This window comes from Dermacentor silvarum, chromosome 8 (assembly GCF_013339745.2).
Source record: "Dermacentor silvarum isolate Dsil-2018 chromosome 8, BIME_Dsil_1.4, whole genome shotgun sequence".
Lineage (NCBI taxonomy): Eukaryota > Metazoa > Arthropoda > Arachnida > Ixodida > Ixodidae > Dermacentor > Dermacentor silvarum.
The window spans coordinates 66992978-67016041 of NC_051161.1; the positions used below are offsets into that span (position 1 = coordinate 66992978).

At 48.4% G+C, this 23064-nt stretch overlaps 1 protein-coding gene across 1 annotated transcript in view; it reads right to left on the bottom strand.

Moving 5' to 3' along the window:
• Positions 1-22572, bottom strand: part of LOC119461370 (rho GTPase-activating protein 20) — a 683025-nt gene extending 660453 nt beyond the window's left edge. Inside the window, exon 1 of the mRNA XM_049672559.1 lies at positions 20949-22572. Coding sequence (XP_049528516.1) covers positions 20949-21206 — 258 coding nt within the window. The 5' untranslated portion in view covers positions 21207-22572. The remainder of the gene's footprint in view (positions 1-20948) is intronic.
• Positions 22573-23064: the final 492 nt, after the last annotated feature.

The window sequence follows — 23064 nt, forward strand, 5'->3', positions numbered from 1 at the left end:
AGGCAGCTGGCCCTACAGCAGTGGGACGAGACGTGTAACGAAATGGACGGTCGCATGAGAAGAGGCAGTAAATGGAACTTGCTCAAAAGCCTCCTCAACGACAAACAGTCCAAGAGCACTCTCAATCTTGCCGTGGATAGACTCATTCATAAGCAGATCGCCACGGGCCTCACGGAAGCAGAAACTATCAACATCCTGGCTCGCACCTATCTCCCCATTAAGGAAGGAGATTCGCAAGGCGGAACGGTGAGAGCAGGATACACGGGGCTAGACAGGCCAGAGCTAGACGAACCATTCACTGTATCAGAAATTAGACACGTTCTCTTCAACCTAAACGGAAGGTCCGCCCCTGGACCAGACGGAGTTACCAACAAACTCCTCCGAAACCTGGACGACAAGGCCATAGAAATCATAACGGCAGAGATAAACGAAGTATGGAGTTCGGGGCAGGTCCCGCTGGAATGGCGCACAGCCAAGGTGGTGCTTATCCCCAAACCGGGGAAACCCCCGCATATGGATAACCTGCGTCCCATCTCTCTAACATCTTGTATTTGCAAAGTGGCCGAACATGCTATACATAACAGAATCACAGATCACATAGAGAACAACGAACTCTTTAGACACAATTTAATCGGATTTAGAAGAGGACTTTCAACACAAGACACAATGCTCCTTCTAAAAAGATCCATATTCGACAACGCGTCGCGTGACGTTAAAGGCATACTTGCACTCGACCTCGCCAAAGCTTTCGACAAGGTGGCGCATGAGCACATCCTGAAAGAGATTTCCTCCCTTAATCTAGGGCGGAGATTCTTTAACTTCACTTTTTCTTTCCTGTCGAAAAGAAAGGCGCTCCTTCGACTGGGTACGATCTCGGGCGGTCCTTACAAACTGGGCAACTGCGGAACACCTCAGGGCTCGGTCCTATCCCCGTTACTCTTTAACATCGCCATGCATAAACTTTCTAACAGGCTAGCCGAACTCCCAAAAGTGGGCCACGCAATTTATGCCGACGACATTACAATCTGGTCTCCGGGGGGATCTCTGGCCGAACTAGAGCAATCCTTACAGGGGGCCATAGAGGTGACGGAGGAGTTCCTCACAGACACAGGACTAAAGCTCTCGCCCAGCAAATCCGAACTATTACTCTACAGGCAGGCTAGGCAAGGCGTTAGGAACCTTGAGCCTCTGGAAACACTGCCAGTCAAAATTACGACTAGAGAAGGACACCCCATTTCGAGGGTGAACTCCATCAAAATTTTAGGACTTTTAATAAACGCCAAAGGATGTAATGCAGACGCTCTAAAGAAGCTCGGCGCACAGGCGCACAATATACTCAGGCTACTTGCTAGAGTTACAAGTAGAAAGGGGGGACTCAAGGAGGACAGCCTACTCAGAGTCTTTCAGGCCTTCTTTATCAGTCACGTTAACTACACGGCGCCTTTCCTCAATTGGAGTAAAGCCGAAAAGAGGAAGCTCGACACGCTCATTAGGTCCGGTATCAAAAGACTACTCGGCATCCCACAATGTGCTAGCACGGAGAAACTATTGGAGCTTGGTGTTCACAATACTATCGACGAATTAATCGAGGCACATCGAACTGCACAGATCACCAGGCTTTCGTTAACTAAGCCGGGTAACAAAATCCTAAACGAAGCAGGCATATCATCCATACAACCGCCGCTCGACAGATACCCCCTGTCCAAAGAAGCCAAGGAAGCTATAACGGTCGATCCCGTACCGAGAAACATTCATCCGATATATAACGAGGGCCGAAGAATCGCACGGGCTAAAGCCATCCTTCAAAGAGTTAATCCGTACGGGGCAGATGCACTCTTCGTTGACGCGGCCAAATACGGCAGCGAAAATAAGTTTGCAATCTCGGTCGTAGACGCGCGCGGAACGCTGATTAGCGCTGCATCCGTTTGCACTAAGCACGCAAACGAGGCGGAGGAAACCGCGATAGCCTTGGCGCTTAACGCTGCCAAAGGCCCAACGACTGTTTTCTCCGACTCACGCACTGCCGTCAGGGCCTTCTCGTCAGCCCTAGTGTCTAAGCACACGGCTAGCCTAGTCAAAAAATCTCTTGAAAACACTGCGGATAACGAGACAGGAGGTCACCACATCGTCTGGTTCCCGGCCCACGTTAAAGGCGTAGTTAATCAAGCGGGATGCAACCCCAACGAGCAGGCCCACTGCCTAGCGCGTGAATTCACGAACCGCGCCCGGGCTAGCGGTCCAGCTCTCTCACAGGATTGCTCCCCTAAAGACCCTCTTATCACCTTTAACGAGATCACATCCCACTACAGACTGAGCAGAAGGAAATTCCCTCCCCCTCACCCAAAATTAAACAGGGCTCAGTGTGTCACGTTCAGGCTCTTACAGACGAGATCGTACCTCACCCCCAGAGCGCTCAATCGGATAGATTCTAACTTCCCGCAATCGTGCTCCAAATGTGGGCACGACTTCTGCTCTTTCGATCATATGCTCTGGCTGTGCCCGTCCAACGCGGGCTCTGATCTTCACGACAAGTCCAAGTGGGACGCCCTACTGCAAAGCGCGGACTTTACGCATCAACGACAGGCCGTCCAGAGGGCCCGCGACGTCGCCGAGAGTCACCAGCTCCCGGTTCCGTCATGGGCGGAGCCACCAACTTGATTGGGGTGCCTTCGGCTCCCCCAATCTTTTTCCTCAGGACCTTTTAATAAAGTTCTTGTCAACTGTCAACTGTCAATTCGGAAAGTGGACGGAAACTTGCCGATACCACGCTCATCTTCACACGTTTTCTCTGAAAGTGCAGCCGATAAGATACGCTCCCGGCTCATCTAACGCTAGGCTGATCTCGCCTAAAGTAGCGCGCTAAAATTGCGTCTCGTTTTGTTTTCATCGAGCGCCTGTGAAAATGCTATGCGCGTCTGTTTCAATTCCCTTGTATGCGTCCCGGCTGTATGCCCTTCGCTGAAATATCATTATTATACAGTATAGTGTATTGTAGTATAACTCCCCGCTGTAGATATCCAGGCATACGTAAACTATTCGTTCACGAAGTCCACGAGGCCCCATGGACGAATATTAATCGACGGTTACGAACATTTCTATTCGAAAAAAAAACACATTAACAAAATAATACAAACAGAAAATTGTGGAGACGCACTTACTGTTTGCGCCACAACCGCACGCCCAATTGTGATTCGAGGGAGACGCGATGACGTAATCACGTCCTCCGCAGTATAATAATTGGGACAACAAGTTATAATAAGAAGCGGCGAGCTCCGCCATTCACGGCATGATTGACCCGCGTTTCACGGCAGAGTGAACATCCAGTCAATATTGAACGAACGGTCGACGAAGTCGGCGTACACAAGTCCTTCCGACCTTAGCCCCAGGTTCGTAAACAAGGTCCCTCGAACAAGGCCCCTTCGCTGGGCGCCGGCAAAAACAGCGACCAGAAGAGCGTGAAGCTATACGGCAAACACCACGCCTCGAAAGGACAACCATTTCATATGAATAAGGCAGTCACCACGCGCGCAGGGGACGTCGCGATCGTTTGCAGCGCTTGCAACCTTGTGAACTTGCACGGCTCGCTGGTGCGGAGCGCATGGCCCCTCGCGGAGCGGACGAAGCGCGCGGGAAGCCGCGGCCACGTGTGACGCCGTGGCCATGTTAAGTGAAACAAGAGGTTCCGCTGCCGTAAATACATAGGTCGTGCGTGGTCTATACGCGGAGTTACCTAAATCGTGAATAACAAAATAACAAATACAAACTTCTCGCTACACTGCAAACCGATTTACACCCCTTAGCAAAGGGGTGTAGTAAATCGGTTTACAGTGTATTTCTCTGCCTGCCTAGAAGAATCATCTGCACACAAACTACTCAAGCTCGCCATGCAGTATGCCATGCGTTGGCACGACTATGGATATGTTTGCAACGTTGTGTTGTATGTTTATCATTTAGTATACGAGTTCTTTTCACGTTTCGCGGTCTTTCTCGATGACGCGGAAAAAAAAAGTTAGTGCTAAAAGGTAGTGAACTTTAGAAACTCCTGAGTAGAGAGTCTCGCTAGAGCTCTGTGCGATTTTCTCATTGCAAGTTTTTTTATCTAAATTCAGGTCTTGCGGACTTGATTAATATTTGATCCGCAGGCAGGCCGGCAATGCGGTTTCAGTCGCATTCTCCTATCCCGCATCCGAATAATTTTAAGCCTAGCCTATACAGTTAGCTTGGACACCCTATATATTAGAAGTGTTAACCCAAGTTCAGTGGTAAGCCCATTGAACGTATTTCTGGCGTATTTGCGGCCACACCATCGCGGCGTCTATAGTTTACGCTTTGCCCTGCCCACACTGTATAACCAATACTAAATTGTATTTTGGATGATCGTCGCCCAAAGCAGTAAAAAAATAATACCGCGTATTTGAGTTGTAATTGTAACGTGTACTTCGTACCACTTGAAATAGGCGCGAAAATACGACAAAAATTAAATCCCCCTGCTTACCGTTTTACACAAATATTGAAACCTGTGCAGCCGAAGCTATCGTATTTTTTTAAAGATTTATTTCTCCCATAACGTAAGATTTATTCTTACGACCGGATTTTAAGAGCTAGTGATTTATTTTCTTAACTATAGACTATAGTAGGACTACAGTAGTAGTAGTATAGTAATCGTCTGTCAGCAGAAATGTCCTTGCAAGAATGTACAAATGTTATGAAAAATAAAAGCTCATCGTTGTTGTCGTTGTCGCCGTTGTTAAGGTCCTACTTAAGGCCCTGGTACTGGTAGCACATAGCACTAATGTAAACAATATCTAAATCTTATCGAATAGAGATAAGGCTACAAGCACATTCAGACAGATTGAGTGAAAAGAGACATCACAGAGAAAAAAATATATATTGCCTCAAACAATGCACACTGACTCCGTTTGCTTCTATATTAACGTCAAGACACGGCTTCGTCTATTCTCTTTCGGTAACATGTACATTATAGCTGCACGCCCTCCATTCTCAACACTTCAATTGGCATTGTCATTGTTTTCTCTTCGTTTTATTTTCTGACAGAACGTCGAAAACGAAACAATCCTGTTCCTTTGAGATCTTCATCCACGAAGCTCAGAAGCAAGCTCAACACGTGCCATTGTTTCTCGCACCCGAATAAAGGCGGCCTCGAGTCTTATCACACGTCGGCCCCTTCAAACCTTGAAACTGTACTTCTCACGGCGCCATGCAGTACAATGGGGCCCCAGTGTTTGCTTAGCGTATAATTCAGCGACCACCAACGCGGGCACAAAAGAGCATAAGCATCGCGTGTTTGTCCTCCTTTGTCTCGTAAACTCGAGAACATTTTCGTGATTCGGCGTCAACTGCTCTCGTAACGCACGATCTTTTATATTTCTTTAGAGAAGCCGTATTGACTTCTGACACTTACGTTGCTGTCTCTTTCTAATCGTTTCGAACCGCTGTCATAGACCGCCATCGACATTGCCAGCGCGCTGCATTCGGACCAGGCATTCTTTACCCTTTCGGACCATTTAACTCTCATCAGAATCTAATTTAGAAAAGGGAGCGGGGGGGGGGGGGGGGGGCATGGTTGAGCAAGCGTGAAAGTTTTGCAAGACGGTGCACATTTGTAGTCTTTACAAGTTGTCATGAGCACATGTTCGAGTTCGATAATTATACCTACTATGACATAGTGAGCTCTCCCTAACACGACCATTCCTGCTCGAATGGACAGACGTACTGCCGAGCTGTAGGTACGTATCACCGAACGCCGCGCGCGAGCATAATTTAGCTCCAATTGCTTCATGCGCATCTACGCGACAACGGTGCCATCTGCCCACGTGACACTTGTGTGGTCGAGTAATAACTTCTTTTCTCTACACAACGATATAAAAAGCAAGGTTCGTGGGTAGCATGGTTGCAAAGATATAAGCGATAATGCTATAACATGTTTTGGTTACACCATTTTAACATCGGAGCTGTTTAAGCCGGCCGTAATGTGTGCCGCCTGCCGATGCGTTGCCTAGCAACCCCCTCGCGGAGCGTCGCGCGCTATGCTCGGGAGAAACAGAAAATGAGAGCGAGAGAGAGCGCGCGTGTCGCGCGCTATGCTCGAGAGAGAGAAAGAGAAATGAGGACAAGAGAGAGAGAAACAAATTGTAGCAGCACCAACGAGGCAACGCGCAGAGGTGCTGCCGACGCCATCCGCGCTTCTCCGTTTCCCCGCATTAGCGCCGAACGCTCGCGGTGTCCGTGACTGCAGCAGACGCCTCTGGCGACGGCTTGGCCAAGCTCCCACCAGCTGCGCGCTACTGCGCATGCGCCGTGGCGTCATCCCGGCGTGTCGTCTGCTGCGCGCCGCCCGTACACTGTGCATAGCTTTCGCCACACTTCCCCGACGTGTGCTCGGACTGCAAGTGCTTCGCGAGGCGTTCCCCGATGCCACGGACAACGAGGAAATGCTTATACACTTCGTATAACTTGGCATTACTTGGCATTACTTCGTATAACTTAGCATCACTATAACCTAGCCAGGACAGGTAGGAACCGATCAGCGCCGCTGTGTCTTTAGTCTTGCGCCACTAGTGCAAGCTATCCCGATTTTTTTAAAGACGTTTCACGACAAAGAAAAAAATAATCCAGAGAAGAAGATAATCCATACACTGCCATGCGCCAGTGTATGCTTACAACACCAGCGAGCACTCGAGTAACGGAGAGGAGCGTTGCAGTTAAAACATCCTTTACGCTGAATTGTCATGGAGAAAGCAGGACCTCCGAACCCGCAAGCGATAAGTCTAGCCAGTACAACAGCCAACGCTTAAACTTCAGCTTTCGCCTTGGATTATTTTGACCTATTATTTAGATAGCGCTCAAGTTGTGCTTAGATGACAAGGAAATTTATTTACCCGCAGGCACGCGTACAACTGTTGTATGAACGTATACAGTGCAATATAATGTACCACACATGCAATACATCATACCTCATATAAACAGAACAGATGAGCAAACAAAATAGTAAATTGCGTCTGCTTGACATTGACTTTGCCACACATCAAAAACACTACGACAGTGTACATGCAAAATTATAGATGTCAGCCTCAGATTCATGAACGACACCCGAAGCACAGACAAGTACAGTTTCTACTTAGGCAAACAAAGTTTGGGCATTATTCTGGCTGTAGCAAAACTTTGCCTCGAGACACGGTTAGGTACCGCGTAGACCAGCGGCGAAGAAACTCGGCTTCACCGAGCTTGAAGAGCTGTTCTTCAAGATGACCCCATATTATCACCCTTAGTTTGCGCACTCTGGGGTACATTGCTCTATTTGGCTGCCGGGATCGTTCTGCAATGGTGCGGAAGCCCCACAAAACGTAGCTAACGCTGTAGTAGACGAGACTCGCAAGCCGATCTCGCCGCCGCGGTGCCCGCACGATGGATATTCCAAATAATCATCCAACCAGCTTCCAGAAGGTGCGCGCTACAACGCACTCCTTTACTACATGCGTGTTGGTGTCTGTTTGTGCGCAATGTATGCAGTTATCATTCGCTACCATATCCCAGCGTTCAAGCAAGGTTCGGCAAAGTTGTAAGTGTTGTCGGAGCAGATTGAGCGACACATACGAAAAGAAACCTCTTGTCGAACGCAGCCTTAGCAATCACTCTAGGAAGCTTTGACAGTCTCTGTGAAATACGTCTTTAAATGCTTATCTCCAACCGCACCAGAAGTGTCATTCTAAGCCTATCCGCAAGCAACAAATGCCTTTTAGTTCAACACACCTCGAAGCCCATCTTCAACAAGAGCGGCGACGCGTTATTAAAGGTCCAAGTCTTACCATAATGCGTTTGTGGCAGTATTAAAACCCGTCTCTTAATTTACATTTAGCGCAATTTTTATCGGCGCCGTGGCAGCAGTGCATCCATGACCACAGAAAACCTCCGGTCATGCATTTTTGACAGTCAAGTTAGTCAAGAAAAAAATAAGTATTTTGTCTCATAATATGCTATAGGCAGATGTTCTTGGTGCGTTCAAATATAAGGAAAGGGCCCCATGCGTCGAGCTCATGTATGTAGCTTTCTAGCTGTACTTATCAGTGAAACTTATCAAAACAATGTCGCAGTTTCACCCGAAAGGCGAAGCATCAATTGCGATAGCAAATTAGTAGAGAGCTATACGGAGTAAGGATAGTAGTTTTTTTCAGCTGTATAAACTTGGAAATGCAGCAGCACCAGCAACGCGCAGAACTGTTGTCGACGCCGTCGGCGTCTTGCCCGCGTTCGCACCGAACGCGCGCGGCGTTGGTTGCCGGTGCCTCTGGCGGCGGCTCGGAGGTTTTCGACGAGATCAGAACGGGACATTCGTCGAGCAGCGTCGAAAGTCTTTACCACATTCTCGCCTCGCAACGTTTTTATATAAATACGCATTTGGTGCCGCAGCTAAACGTCGCCTCCCCTCCCTCCCTCCCGTCCCCCCACGGCCTTTCGCACGACGGAAGAAGTCGCATTTGCTCTCCGCCGTGTGTTCGCACCCCGTGAAAGCGGGCGTTCCTCGCGCGCTTTCACTCGCACATACAGCATACGGACGCGCGGCGACGATTTCATCGCCGTTGGACTCTATACGGAACCTCACGGCGACGACGACGACGGCATAAATCATCTTGGAGTGTCCATATAATTGCTATCGCAATAGAATTCTTACTGTGTAGCAAAACTGGAGCCAGCAGAAGAGTTCTATAGAGTTATAGGCTATTGTCAGTTTTGTTGTTGCAGAGCACTTGACCCGAACTCTTTGGGGAGCTCGGCCGGGCACAGAGGATGTCCGTTCCGGATTGACGCTGCCGGGCGGCGCTCTGCTGACGCCATGGACAACGAAAAGCGTGCGCATCGGCGTGCCTACCATACTAATTTTACATTTTCACGACACTTCGCTCGTAGGTTGCGTTGCGCGGCTTTACATTTACGAGAAGATCATGCTTCGCAAATGCAGCAAAGTATATACAAGACGCATACGCAGAAATTGGGGTCTTCAAAAGTGTTTCAAAAGGCTCATGGGTCAGTCGAAAATCCTATGTCCGGCGTTATGGCACCAAAATTGCACGGCACCAAAATTAATGGCACCAAAATTAATGGCACCAAAATTAATGGCACCAAAATTCATAGGGAGTCGAACCCTCGATCTTTGGTGGCAGTCTAACCCACTTGGATTCCACCTGACATCATGAAGGTCGAGAGCCGAACCGACGAACTTTGGTGTTAATTAGGGCACAGGTAATTATGGCACTCGAGCCCGCGAGCTTTAGTAGGAGCCGAACCATCGACCTTTGATGGGAGTCTAATCCACTTGTCTCGTAGTTGGATTCCAAGTGACATCGTGAAGGTCGAGAGTCGAACCGACGACCTTTGGTGTTAAATAAGTCGAAGTTAATTAAGGTACAGTTAATTAATATAGAGGTAATTAAGACACTCGAACCCTCGACATTTATTGGGAGTCAAACCCGCGAGCTTTGGGTTAATTAAGGTGAAGTTAACTGAGGCACAGTTAATTAAGGGAGAGTTAATTAAGGCACTCCAACCCACGACATTTGGTGAGAGAAAACAAGTAATAGGAAGCAACAACGCATTCGAATGAAAATGTCAAGTAATGTAATGGATGTCTCGTGAGCGCGCAGGCTTTCGCCTTCATCTTCTTTTAGCTAAAGTGACTGTCAATTTTTGGAACTATTGTTAGTTAAAACAATATGAAGCAAACAGACAATGAAGCTAGAGGAAGCATAGGGGGAATTTCCTTGTTATATGTTCAATTACTATGTAAAAACAATACGGAAAATGCACAATAAGTCGATCAAAAGATCCCGCATCTTTCGGACTAAGCCTGATGCGTGTGGGAGTTCGGCTCGTACCTACGCAAGTTATTTTTTCTTACACTTTCATTTCTGTTTTCTTTATTAATTGTACATTTCAATTAAGCATAACCAGTAATCCCCCCCCCCCCTTTTTTTTTCTTTCTCTCTTCTTTTTTTTTCGCTCTCGGGCTTCAGTCTGTTTTCTTTATGTGGTTGTAACTGCCCGTGCACGAACTTGAAACTGGGTGCTGCAGTCCAAACTTGGCAATGAAAACTTTCCAGCACACTCGTCCATTTCAGTTTGTCCCTCTGTGTTACGGATAAATTCGACTTTTTTCGGCGAGCCTGCGGTCCGTATACTTTTGCTCACGGATGTACCATATACACAAAGCGATGGACGGCCAACCTTATCCTTTTCTAAGATCTCTCGACGCAGCGTGGTACGGGAACGCCGGTGTATAGTCGAAGGCGGTGTAAAGGAAAGCGCCATCGCATACATCGGTCATAAGTAAACATTTATCGCCCTCCCGCAGAGAAGCGGGCCTCCTCACATGCCGGAAGCTACGTATGAGTCCTGCAGGTGTATGGCTGGAGGCACATTGTGTGCGATACATACGCCGTCCTGTCTTTCTTCGAGCGACGCTTAGTAGCTGTTCACAAACGTGCTCGCGATATGTTGCGGCTCGACTCTCCTACTGTCGTCCCTTCGATCGTTCGCCGTACGCTGGTCACGTTCAACAAGTGCACTCGGGGATAAAAAAAAAAAATACTCACCAGAAATACCCTGTTCCTCCGCTATGGAATGCGGATTGTTAGTTCTAAAAACTTCCTCCAAAAAAGAAAAAAATATAGCGTTACATTTGTCTTTATTTCCTTCTTCCCTTTTCGCACGCCGCTTATTCGGTCTAGCTTCATTTCGTTTAGAAATGCGGTTTACCGACGTTTTTAGAACAAGGTTAAGGTCTTTGCGACCACGGCCGTTGGGTGCTGTCGTACTGTGTGGAGAAGGTTGTCACAATCGTCGGCTGTGATTTGGATACATGCTGTCTCGTTGACTGCGTTATTACGTCCACACGCTTTTGCTGTGGGCAAACAGATAAAGACAGCGCGATTCGTAGTTGTATGTTGTACCTAGATTCGCCAGTCTGACGTTGCTTTAGCACGCGCGCTACAGCGTTGTTCAAGTTTACTATTACAGGTAACGGAGTAATAACGGGCCCGTTCAAATCGTATGAACACATTAAATTCTTCGTCTCGCCCCTTCTCTACATGTATATGTACGATATCTATTAAAGAAGCCCATATGCCCCATAACATCCACCATGCAATAATCTCATTTATTTATAGAAGCATACAGGCCTTTATCTTGCTCTTCGGACAGCTCTATATAGGAAAATTATGTCACGCGCCTATTGTAGTGGATAAAATTCAGGCACCGTGGCCTCGAGCCTATGCGATGTACACAGCCACGAAAGCGCTCCTGCGTTTCCTGAGATGTACCAGCCTAATATCGCCGCTTGTGACAAACTGAACGATGAACGCTTCATTGCGTGTGTGTGCATGCATACTGTGAGCTCCTGTCCTTCTCATATTTCAATCCGCTCTCTTGCTCTTCCCCAGTGCAGGGTAGCCAACCGGCTACCCTGCACCGGCTACCAACGGTAGCCAGAAGTCCAGCTGGGTTACCCTCCCTGCCTCTCCCTTATCTCTTTTCTCTTCTCTCTCTCTCTCTCTCTGCAGGCATTTCTAAGAACTCATGTGCTCAATGGGACAATTGGCAATTGATGTTATTTGGAACGTTGATTTTTGTTTTCCCCAATACGCCATTCCACATGGTCTGGGAATGCAACAAAGAAGTTGAAAGAACCCACGGACAATGCTCATCCAAGACTTAGAGAGTGACTCCAGCCAAATAAGTGAATTCATTAGCCCGACGTTTCGGAGCCAATTCCACTCCTTCTTCAGGGGGTATGCACATCACCCCCTGAAGAAGGAGCCGAATTGGCTCCGAAATGTCGGGCTAATAAATCCCCTTGTTTGGTTGGAATCACTCTCTAAGTCTTAATAAATTTTCCCAACCAGACAGGTAATTCTGTCGAAATGTTTAGCTTCAACGCCCATCCAAGCACCAACAGAAGACAAGTCACAAGACCCTGCTGACAAGACCAGCTACAAGACCAGCTCCTGAGGACCAGCTACGGCTGGTGAACAGCTGTATCAGCACAGGGCCACGGCTACCTGAAATAGGGTGGCCGCCCGAACTCCGGGCATCAAAAGGTTGGTCTCTGAAATAAAGTTTAGTCACTCACTCGATAGATGCACTTTTTTTTTGTCTCTTGGGCACACATCGGGCAGATTTTCTAGCGGCCATTCATTGTTGCTTTGTAGTAACTTTTGCAGGGAACAAAAGCGCAACGCTGGTTTGCGAATGTACGCGAGCACACGTACCGCGTGCAACCGAGTACGAAAATCCACGCTGGCAATACCCGCAACATCAAGCCGGCGCTCACACACGCAATAACGCAGCGCTCATCATTACGCTCCACACCTGTCGACATCGTCACTGTATAAGCGTCCGACCTCAGCGCGAGCGCCGTGTAGCTGTCGCGACGAACGACGACAATCCACCGTGTAATTCGCTCGTGTCGGAAAACACCGAGTCCCTTTCCTCGCAACAGCGTGTCGCGAGCTTCTTCGACGCCTTGGAACACTCCACGAGGAGAGACAGCGTGCTAGCCCGTCTGTCGCGGTCTTCGTGCGTCGTACCACGCTCGTTTCAGCCGTGTCTTCCTGCCATAGGGTTGTGCTGTGCGGCTCGCTCAAGCAGTGCTGCATGCGGGTTCCGAAGTAGCGCGCGCACATGTCAGCGTCATTTACAATGCAACGAGTGGACGGCTGCTCAGACCACAGTTGTGGTTGTCGGTTTGTTCGTGACCCCTCCGCGGGGCGCATCGGTCGGCGGAAGTGTCAAAAGCTGGTTGTTACACTGTTGCCGACTTCGCGCTTGAGCTGCTGAGGGCGTTGTTCGCGAGTCGTGTTCTCTCGCTGTAGAAACGATTGAGAAGCGAAACCTGCTTCTTTTTTCTTTTTTTTGCCGCGGTTGCATCGATTCTGAACTGATTGAAGTGTTTACTCGCAGCAGTAGCTCTGCGTTTATGGCTTGCGGCTGCTGAGCACGAGGTTTCGGGTTCGATTCCCGACAGCGGCGGCCGTATTCCTATAAGGAAGAGTGTGGTATGCAACAAACGCTAGAGTAGTTAGATTTCGGCACATTAAAGATCTCTACATGGCGAAAAATAATCCGAAGAAATCCGAAGGAATCCACTATAGTAGCGTCTCTAATAACCCAGGTGTCACTCTGGGACTTGAACTCCACCGAACAATGAATGAATTAGTTTAATAGTCAATAAATCCTCACTCACATGGTACTAGAAGAACTATGGAGAATTAATTATCATGAACACAGTGAATGTTGAACAAGGGCGTAAGGATAATAAGGAATAAGCAAAGCAACTGGTATTCTGAGACACGAATAGCACTGAAGCTTAAAGCTACAGAAAGTTGAGGTATAGTTGCTAGTCCAGCTAGTTGAGCTAGTTCATAGTTGGCGTTTGTATTTTATTCTCTTGTATCCGTGTCTGCCCGTCTTACCTTCTTTCACGATGAATAACACTGATAAAGCAAACGGATACTGGTGAACTAAAAGAGACGCGAAGGTAAAGACTCGGAATTGTGTCACTCTTCCAATGTCTCATGCGTAAGAGTTAAAAGTATGCGTTTCAGGTAAGTTTGACGTAGAATACGGTTCCCGCGTCGTCCGTGTAAAACGCATGGGAGTCATTGCACGGTTGAAATGAAAGCGGGCCACTGACGTACATACGCTATACGGCGAGGAGGAACGCATTTCATCTCGGCGAGTTTCGGGCTAAAGTATCATTAGGAGGCAGCGCATCGATTTGCATGCGAATATAATCGCTCCTCCCTAAACGACCAATCAGGACTTGAGTATACTGCACGTTGCATTAATTTTGCAAGTGAAATTGCGTCCCCGCAATGTTGTTTCGCAACCACGGCAAAGTGCGCTGCAAGCTTCGTATTGTTTGCAGCGAGATAAAAAAAAGAGAGAGAGAGAGAAATAAAGAAACAGCGCATTATGCAGCAGTGCAATGTTAATAAATCATATCTCACGCGGACAAAAAAAAAAAGGAAAACGCAATCAATCGGGCCTGTTTCTTCGTTAACTAAACAAGTATCAGTTGCATAACATTTCTTGTCGAAAGGAATGCACGAATGCACGGTTTCCAGTGAAGTTTGCGCGCTCAATTGCAGCATACGTTTCGTTCCACGCTGGCTATGAAATTATGTAAAGCAGGGACCCTTTATGTCTTTCTTTTATTTTGATTGCTCGCCGCATTCTGTCGGCGCATGTACCCCTTGTGCACAGCTACTAGCATGTAAATGAGCCTTACTGTTCATTCAAGCTCACATTGTTGCCTCACGATGGCGATACAATAACAAACCAGCGCATATTCGTCTTGATCAGCGTAGGGACGGCGATCGCATAGTTCCGAGAGGTCGCGAAATTCTCAGTTTCACTGCACTTACTGAAACAGCCGGGAGACATAAGTGGAATAGACAGAAATTTAAGCGCACGTTCTCTTACAATTTTTATTCACATTTTAAGCATTTGTCTCCGTAAGTGGCGCTTCTTCCATGGTTTCAATTTGACTGGCTCTGTATGCTCTGACACGGTTCGTGAACTTTACAAGTAGCAATATTTATTAAACTGTGTGGTTTAACCTCCTTAAGCAGCTTTGTAGGTTATGAGGGACGCTCCGCAGTGGAAGCTTCCCGATTAATTTGGACCACCTAGGAATCGAACCTGCCACCTCGTGTTAAGCAGGAGAACGCCATGGCCACTGACTGTACCGCGGCGGGTAAGTGGAAATATCCAAGTAGTTAGCGATATTCACACTACTAAACAAACAGATTCCCGATAATCACGTGGGATGTTCGCACGTGCCAGACGAAGTTCCCTGAAGAGAAATGTATTCAGCCAGTGCATTCTACTAGTTTTAATCAATGGGACCGAAACTAGGAAGATAACAAATGAAATTCATAAGAAGCTCTATAGTATATACGGACCACGCAACAAACGATGGAACGGGACATGACAGGCTTAACGTAAAGAAACTGGAACATTGCGGTACGAATTGCAGCAGAGCAAACGAGAATACCTGATAGACCAGTGAAGTTTGAAGTTTGAGTTTATTCGTAAGCCTGTCTACATGAGATTAAGAGAGAGAAGTGCAGCTGAGTAGGCCATGTAATGCGCAGGACAGACACCCGGTGGCATACATTACACTGGGACAGAGCAGGTGCAAGGAAAAGAAAAGAGATTGGAAGACTGCATAGCATTGAGTGTCGTGAAGCGATCAGGAAACGTGCGGGGACGAAATGGAGTCATGCAGGGTGTCCCAACTATGATGCACCAAGATTCTAAAAAAAGAGAATTGCGTTACTCAAAGAAAACCTAGTGTATATTGTTTCAAGGACAGTGAAGTATAGCCGCCAGTAATTTTTTCGTTACTGAGATTTAATTAGGCGATTGTAATTAATCACATAACTCGAGAAGTGCTGTGAATACACACAGAATTGCCGCGCGACTGGCCGCTCGAGGCACTTTGCGCGTATTCGCGGGCTTTTTTTCACGCTCCGAAAAACACTTTTATGTGGCACGTATTGAGCAACAGAAAGCTGTATCGGGAGTTTTTCATGTTGCCATACAATGTTCTCATTGACACTTTGATAATTATATACGACAGTATTTCTCGAATTATATAACTATTACAATTGCCTAATTAAATCTCAGTAACGAAAAAATTACTGGCGGCTACTCCACTGTACTGGAAACAATATGCAATAGGTTTTCTTCGAGTAACGCAATTGCTCCTTTATAAAATCTTGGTGCATGATAGTTGGGATACCCTGTATATACCGACGCAATACAGGAGTAACGGTTGAACGTCGGGTGCGGCCTTCGTTCTCACTGGAGATAATTACAGCGACGATAATCAAGATTCTTTTTACTACTTCTACGGAATTAGGTTCCACATTTTATTCTCCGGCCGTTGTGAAACGTTTTTGGCGTATCTGCTTTCGGCATTGATAGAAGCAGAGCTCGACGAGATGGTTCCGCGTTATCTTGAGTTCCTTCCGCTATTAGGATGTCTAATTAATCGGGCTAGAGGCAGACAGCAGATGTTTGATGATGGCAGGCAAAGAAGATCACGCGCCACAGGTTGACGAATGGCGTAATAAAGTGATCGAAGGTCATGACGTCAGAACGATCGGCCTGGAATTCTTACATAAGCGCTCAACTACACAGACGCGCTTCATTTTTTTCTTCCATTGCACGTCAACTGACTGACTGACTGATTGATTGATTGTGGTATTAGAAATATTGCTAACAAACACAGTACACGGCCGGTTTCTCCCCAACTTGAATATGTATCAATGAGCCATAGGTAAAGTGAATCAATACAGCTACACATTTGGCAGTTCACTGGCACATGCGGGGCAGCGATGTAATCTCCTCAGGTAGTTAAATAAACAAAATAATAAATCCCACAAAGTTACTCGCTCCCTCTAAGACTCTTTTCGTTTTCATATTTTACTGGAGCACAAGGGACGCACCAGGGACGCACCAGGGACGCACCTGGTACGCACCAGTGATCTTCGCGTGCTGCTCATAGTCCCCGCACAAAGGGATGAGCACGGTTGGCGCCAGCAGAGCGCATACTATTATTTCTTGGCCCCCGAAGCGATTCACAGGAAAGAGAGCGACTTGAGCCTCCGCACATATGTACCTGCCGTGGGGGCCGATTAGGAGCGAAAAAAAAAAAGAAAAAGAAAAAAAGCGGAGTATGAGGTCGGAGGGAGCCTGCCGTTGCCGCCTCCAGGTCGTGCACTCTCTCCTCTCACACTCCGCTCTCTCCACATATTGCGCTGCAGACAGGTAGGCAGACAGACGGACATTCACGTAGCACTTCTGCAGCTGTCACTGCTGGCTGCAGCGCATCATTCGGTCTCATCCATATACGCCAAGTAGCTTGGGTCAGTGGAGCCACGCACACGTCGGATAAGTTTCTAAGCCCAGGATCTCTCTCGCTCTCTTCCCGAGTCCCCACGTGTCTCGTCTTCGTGTCTCACTTAGCCCCGTGGCAGGCCTTTCTTATGCCTCTGATTTCTTACCATTTCGCTACCCGTTCTCTGAAAATGACAGGTTAGGAGCTTGGGTTTTTCTCGATATACTTATTAGCCTATGTATATCTCTCTCCCTCTCTTTCTTTTTTGTTTTGTTTTGTTTCGTGTAGCAGGGAGACGCTCGATCCGGAAAGCTCCGCCCGCCGTGGAGAGATCGATTCTTGGAATCGAAGTTCGAGGGCTCGGACCTCAATGATGATCAGAGACAGTTGCAACCGATGGACATGCCTTCTCAGTTCCGCCGCATCTCAACGCTACTCACCATTCCACTGGGATAACCTTAGGACCCGGATTATGTTGCGACGTGACTGATAACGTAAAATTTCTAACATCTAAGTCTGCGGGTAGGGGGGTTGGAACATATTTGCTCTCTTTTCTTTTTTTGAGTGGGGGATATGATCAATCGATCGTACTGCTCATCCCAATATGAAGTGCACAGCAACTTTTAACCATTATTTAGGCACTATTTGCTATAGATATGTTAGCCCGGACGTCACGCATTGGTTAAATAATTTGCAACTGGAAATATTCCCCTCCATGAACAGCAAGCCTTGTATCGCTTCTGCATGAAAGCGCCGAATTAGAGATAGCTTAAACTATCTAATGCAAAATCTATATGTGTCCAGTCGTATTCAATGGGCATGTAGCGTGATCTACGCATCATCTTCTCTAACCAAGCGATTGTGAAACCCGGGGACGGACGTATGAGGACCGCACGTGAGAAAAAAATTATCCACGAGGGAAGCTGAACCATATTGCAATTTACAAGCAAGAGCTGAAAGAAGGCGCGAAAAGAAAACTTGCAACAAGGTTAAAATTAACTGATACATTGCGGATGCCTCCCATTGATCCCATGACCCCGACTGCTAGTTAAACATAATTTTCTGAATACTTCCTCAATAACTTCGAAAGTTCGGGTGAAGATGAGCACAGAAATTTTCTCTCTTCCCCAAACTCTTCAACTCTGAAGCGGAGAAAAATTCGATCGACGACCCAACTCTCGTTTTACCTTTCAACCAAATTCCAACTTGCTGGACACAGTTCGAGCTTGTCTCTAAGTGCCAAAGTGCGATTTCCGTAACTTTGCACGCCATTCCCCTATTCTTCAGCGAGAAGCGTATCCCTCTTCTCGATCATCATTGACGACACCGGAGAAGTGGTCTCCGCTAGCGCGTCAGAGGCAGCGGTATCCGGTGGCCCTAAAAAGTCCGCTCTAGTCACGAAATTCCACAGCGATTCATTTTACGGTGGCTCTCTTGTCTCGGGAACGCTGTTTCCAGGGTTAGGTAGCATAGCTGTTGGTAACAGTACACGCTTCATCCTAATTTAAACTTCTTCTTCCTTTTGGTGGATAAAAATATCGTTCTCACGTCGGCTGACATTACATCACGCCCTGCACTGATATCCAGGGCGAAGCATTCTGTCCGTACAATACCTGCTGTCAGCTTGCCTTGACGCATAACGCAAGAGATACGTTCATGAGTACACAAACAGATTTGTTCGTGCAGAAAGTCTAATGCGAACGGTAGGCCAGTCCACGGATGGTGGTGGTGTTGGTGGTGCGTTGTATACCTACAGGTGGGTTTAGCCTGGCGAGGCAATGTTCTTCTCATATAATTATGATACAGTCGAACCTGGATATACCGAACCCACATATAACGAATTATTGTCTATATGAAACAGCCGTAAAATCCCCTTGAAGATATCGGTATAAAATTTTTATTTTATATATCGAACTCTGTGATCCCCTTCAGATTCGATATATGCGAGTTCGACTGTAATGTGAAAGTAATACGCGTGCGTCAAGACAAGGCTCTCTCGGCCACCGAAAAGCCACCGGGCGTGGAGGACATCGAAGACGTGACATCACGATGACGTATGAAGAAACGCGTCACGTGCCTACGCACTCGTATCAACCGCCTGACGCGGTAAGCTCCGTTTTGCCTTACAAGTCTGAAGAGATGAAAGCTTCGATCAGTACTCGCTGGATATGCTATTTCTGTCTCTCGAGCCGTTGTGTGTGTGTGTGATAACGGCTGTAATAAAATCTCGTAATTTTAAGCCAGATGCAGTGTTTGCCACCACACTGATACTTATTTTCAGTACAGTTGCCTTTTCGAGAAGCGCGCGAGCGTCGCGATAACACCGTGCTATTTGTTCAGGCGTCATTTAAAGTCCAGTTGACGTTGGATTAACACTGCAGGATTCATTTAAGCTGAGGCATTATGCCTAATTTAGAATTTATTCAATAAAGACCGTGTTGAATTCCCAGATTGAATTCGAGTCCACATACTTATATATAGAGACAAATATTCATCAATATATAAATGAAGATCATGACTCTTTAAGGAGGATCGAGTGCGCTGGCTTAGCATTTTGAATTCTATGACAATTGTAACAGATAAAAGAAAGGATCAATCACGCGCAGCGTCATTGTAACCCTAGTCTACATCATTTCGGTGATACACGTCAGTCAAAGAAACACGTATCCCATGCAGGAAATGCATTTGCTCAGTCATATACGGTTACATAAAACTAAGGTTTGCAGGAATACAAGTATACAGATGGTTATATGGAGTCCAACAGAAAACATTCTTGGCCAACGTGTCCGTTCTTAGTTCTCCTTTTTTTTTATCACTTCAGCACGCAAAACTGTTTTCTTAATGTATTAGAACATGGCGGAGCACTTGAATGTGGCGGTGTTCATCGGTCTCTTGAGACGAAAAACATATTTCTAGAACACATACAGCACTGAGAAACAAGAGCATGATCAACATGGCATGTGCTGACACTCCCTGTCCACGCGTGTTTCGCTATGCAGGTCGAACGCAGAGTCATCGCGAAACCGAAAGCGTGTAGTTGAACGCGGGCACGGCCCCGCGGTGCGTCGACTTCGCGTATTTAGGTCGACCATCGCAATTCGGCGTATTCGAGGAAAGGTCGGCTTGTTCGGGGCGTGGACAGGTTTTTCGCGAGAAAATAACGGAAGGTTGTGCGCCAATAGAACTACAGCTGTCGTTTTCCCGCCAGCTGTATACCGGATCCCGAAGTTTCCAATACATTTCAATCATTCCTCTTATTAACTGTGTAGTTAGTGGTTAGTGTTGAGTTTAGACTCAACACCATCCACTAACTACGAGGCTTTCTGTAATCAACTAATTTATACCTGTCCCGTTGAACGCTGAATAAACAGATAGACGAATGGGTTCCAATTAACTGCTTCGTTATGAATACGTACTGTACCGTAAGAATATGTAAGCGTTTCCGTCGCGCACAGACGCACGTTACTTATTAGATTGTGGCCACCGGCATAGTTCGGGAAATGCTGACGGGCATCACAAACTGCTGGATCAACACTGGCACGCGCGGCCATCACGTTGCCAACAATATTCGATAAGATGACAGCGCACGTGCAAGGTGGTCAATTGGGCCCCGCTCATGTTCACAATTCAGCAGCAACGCCAACGGTTTCAGCAAGACACGTTGCTGCACACATCAAAGGCGACACCTGTGACACTGAAGAGCATCAGCCACATATAATGCACTTCCGACGCATATTCTGTGCAGTGTCGCCCAGCGCCTCGGCGTTCATTTTATGCTTCACTATAATTCCTCATTGCCGAAATACGCTCATCGGCAAGCACGTGGGAAATATTTCGGACGCGATCACAGCATCTTCTTCGCAAATCATGAAATGCGCGTGCTGACGCCAGCTGTGTAAAACCGCCAAAAACACGTACCATGTCACTGTCGCTTAGCTGAATTAACGTCTGTTCATGGCATAGGCGACTGCTTAAGGGGAAATAAAAAAGAAAGAGAGGCATGCACCGCAAGTGGCGATATACTGACCGTCTCGTAGAGTCCTCGGGGTCCCCTGACGCCGACCTGTACCGCCTTCCAAGGCACCGCCCGGTACACCTGTTCCACAGTAGTGGTGTGTCGCCGCGTCCTGGGATGGTGCATCCTGCTGCACCCTCCCAGGAGCAGGCTGGTGCGCCGCTTCCTGCGGCAGCCGCCGTACTGCACCGCCTTCTCGGCACTGCGGCAGGCGCCCGCCTTGGCGTGCACGTGGTACGAGCGCCCGGTGGCGTCGGCCACGCTGGACATCGCAACCAGGAGCTTATAATCCGTGAGGGAGAGGAACTCTTCAGTCGCGAGGAAGGACGACGGTAGCAGCAGCGGTGGAAAGGAAGACTCTCCGGCGAAACCGCATGTTCTTTCCAAGCAGTTGACGATGCTGCGTCAGCAGCTGCCTCGATGCAAAACTTTCGTTTTCGCAAAGTTCCGTTCGCTGTTCAGATGCAATCGACGGGGGCCCTTTCTTTTCGTCGGCCGCTGTGATGCGTCCGCGGATGCTGCGGTGAGAGTGCGTGCGAACGAAACGGCCTATCAAACCAGGACGTTTGTTTAACTACTGGTGGCCACTGAAAATTCACGAAGAGCACTGCCGCAGGTTCATCCAGCGAATCCTAAACGTTGGATCAAGGGTCTCGGCTTATCGCCTTTTCATGCAGCACGGCCGATCGTGGGTTTGGGCCTGCCGACAGGCCCTGTTGCCTGCTATAGAAGACGCCGTCGTTTTAGTTGTCGCTGTAATCAGAGTGTGACGGTAACTGCGGCCAAAACTTGGGGTCGTTCGCGGCGGCGGTGGCGTTTATGAGAGGACGCCAGCACTACGTGCTATTCGCTCGGCTTTTTATCAACGGGCCGCGCCGCCCCCCTCGTATCGCTCACTCACTGCACACCGCTCTCGGCGGTGGTTTGACGAGCAGGACCCATTTGCTTGTTTGGCCGGCAGTTCGCTTTAATCTTACGACGGCAGAGACAAGGGCATGCGTACGTGAGAGCCTTGCTGGATTCTTGCGTTGGTTGGGCGATGACAAGCTACAAAGCGAAATCGCTATCGGACAAACAAACACCGGGTTTTAGCGTGCTTCGCGAATGAACATAGTAGCACCGTATTCCCTCGTTTCCAGCACGCGCAGAAGGTAGTTGAAGCACATGCACAGCACCGCACCGCCGAAGACGTTCAACCACGCGGTCACCAGAATCACCAAAGTAATCCACTCGGTCTCGAGAAGCTGTGACGTGCGCGCACCGCTCACGCAAAGACGGCCGTACGGCTCTAAATCCCACTCCTTCGGGCCCGGCAAAAGTGATCAGACACTCGCTGAACAGATGGAATCCAAAACACACGCACACGTTGTTCCAGAGAGCAGCCGTCTGTTTCGTTGGTACGCAAAACCGTCGGCGCAGAGGCAGTCAGGTCCTCCGGTGCCCGATCTGCCGCGGCACAGACACTCACACACAAGCACACGAGCACGCACAAGCGAGCACCTGGGAGACAACTTCACAAGCGCGCGAGCAGTGAAATTCAAAGCAGCAGCAGCAGCCGCTGCAGCACCACGAGACCGAAAAGAACGCCGAGAGGGGAACTAACTCGCCCGTCGTGCAGCCGTGATCGCGGCGGCCAGCGGACGAAAGAAACCAACTCACGGGACACCACGGCACAAGCACGCAGCAGCCAGGTAGGAGGAGGGAGGGACAGCCGTCCCCTTACCACTGCGGTGTGGTCCCCCCTTCTTTCCCTTCGCCGGCGGCAGCCGCCCGCCGAATACACCGCCGAACGAAGTCAGAAATGACGAGAGGGCGAGGGCCCGCAGCGGCGAGACGGCGAGAGAGGGCCCCCATGACGTAACGTGCACTCCTTACGCACCCCCCCTCCCGCCACCCGAACCAAACTTCGTGCCTCCAGTCACTGATCTACGTGCCGACGCCGGCCTGGGTTAGCAGCAGGCTGGCGTTTCGGGCACAGCCGGCTTCTCTACTCCGGCAAGAGCAGCAGCAGCCGCGATGATCGCTCTGAGGCAAAAAAGCGGCGGCCTCGCTCGCTGCCCAAACTGGACCCACACACTGCTGAACTTCTTCAGCGGAAGCAAGGGCGCCGGAACGTGTCTAACCCTCA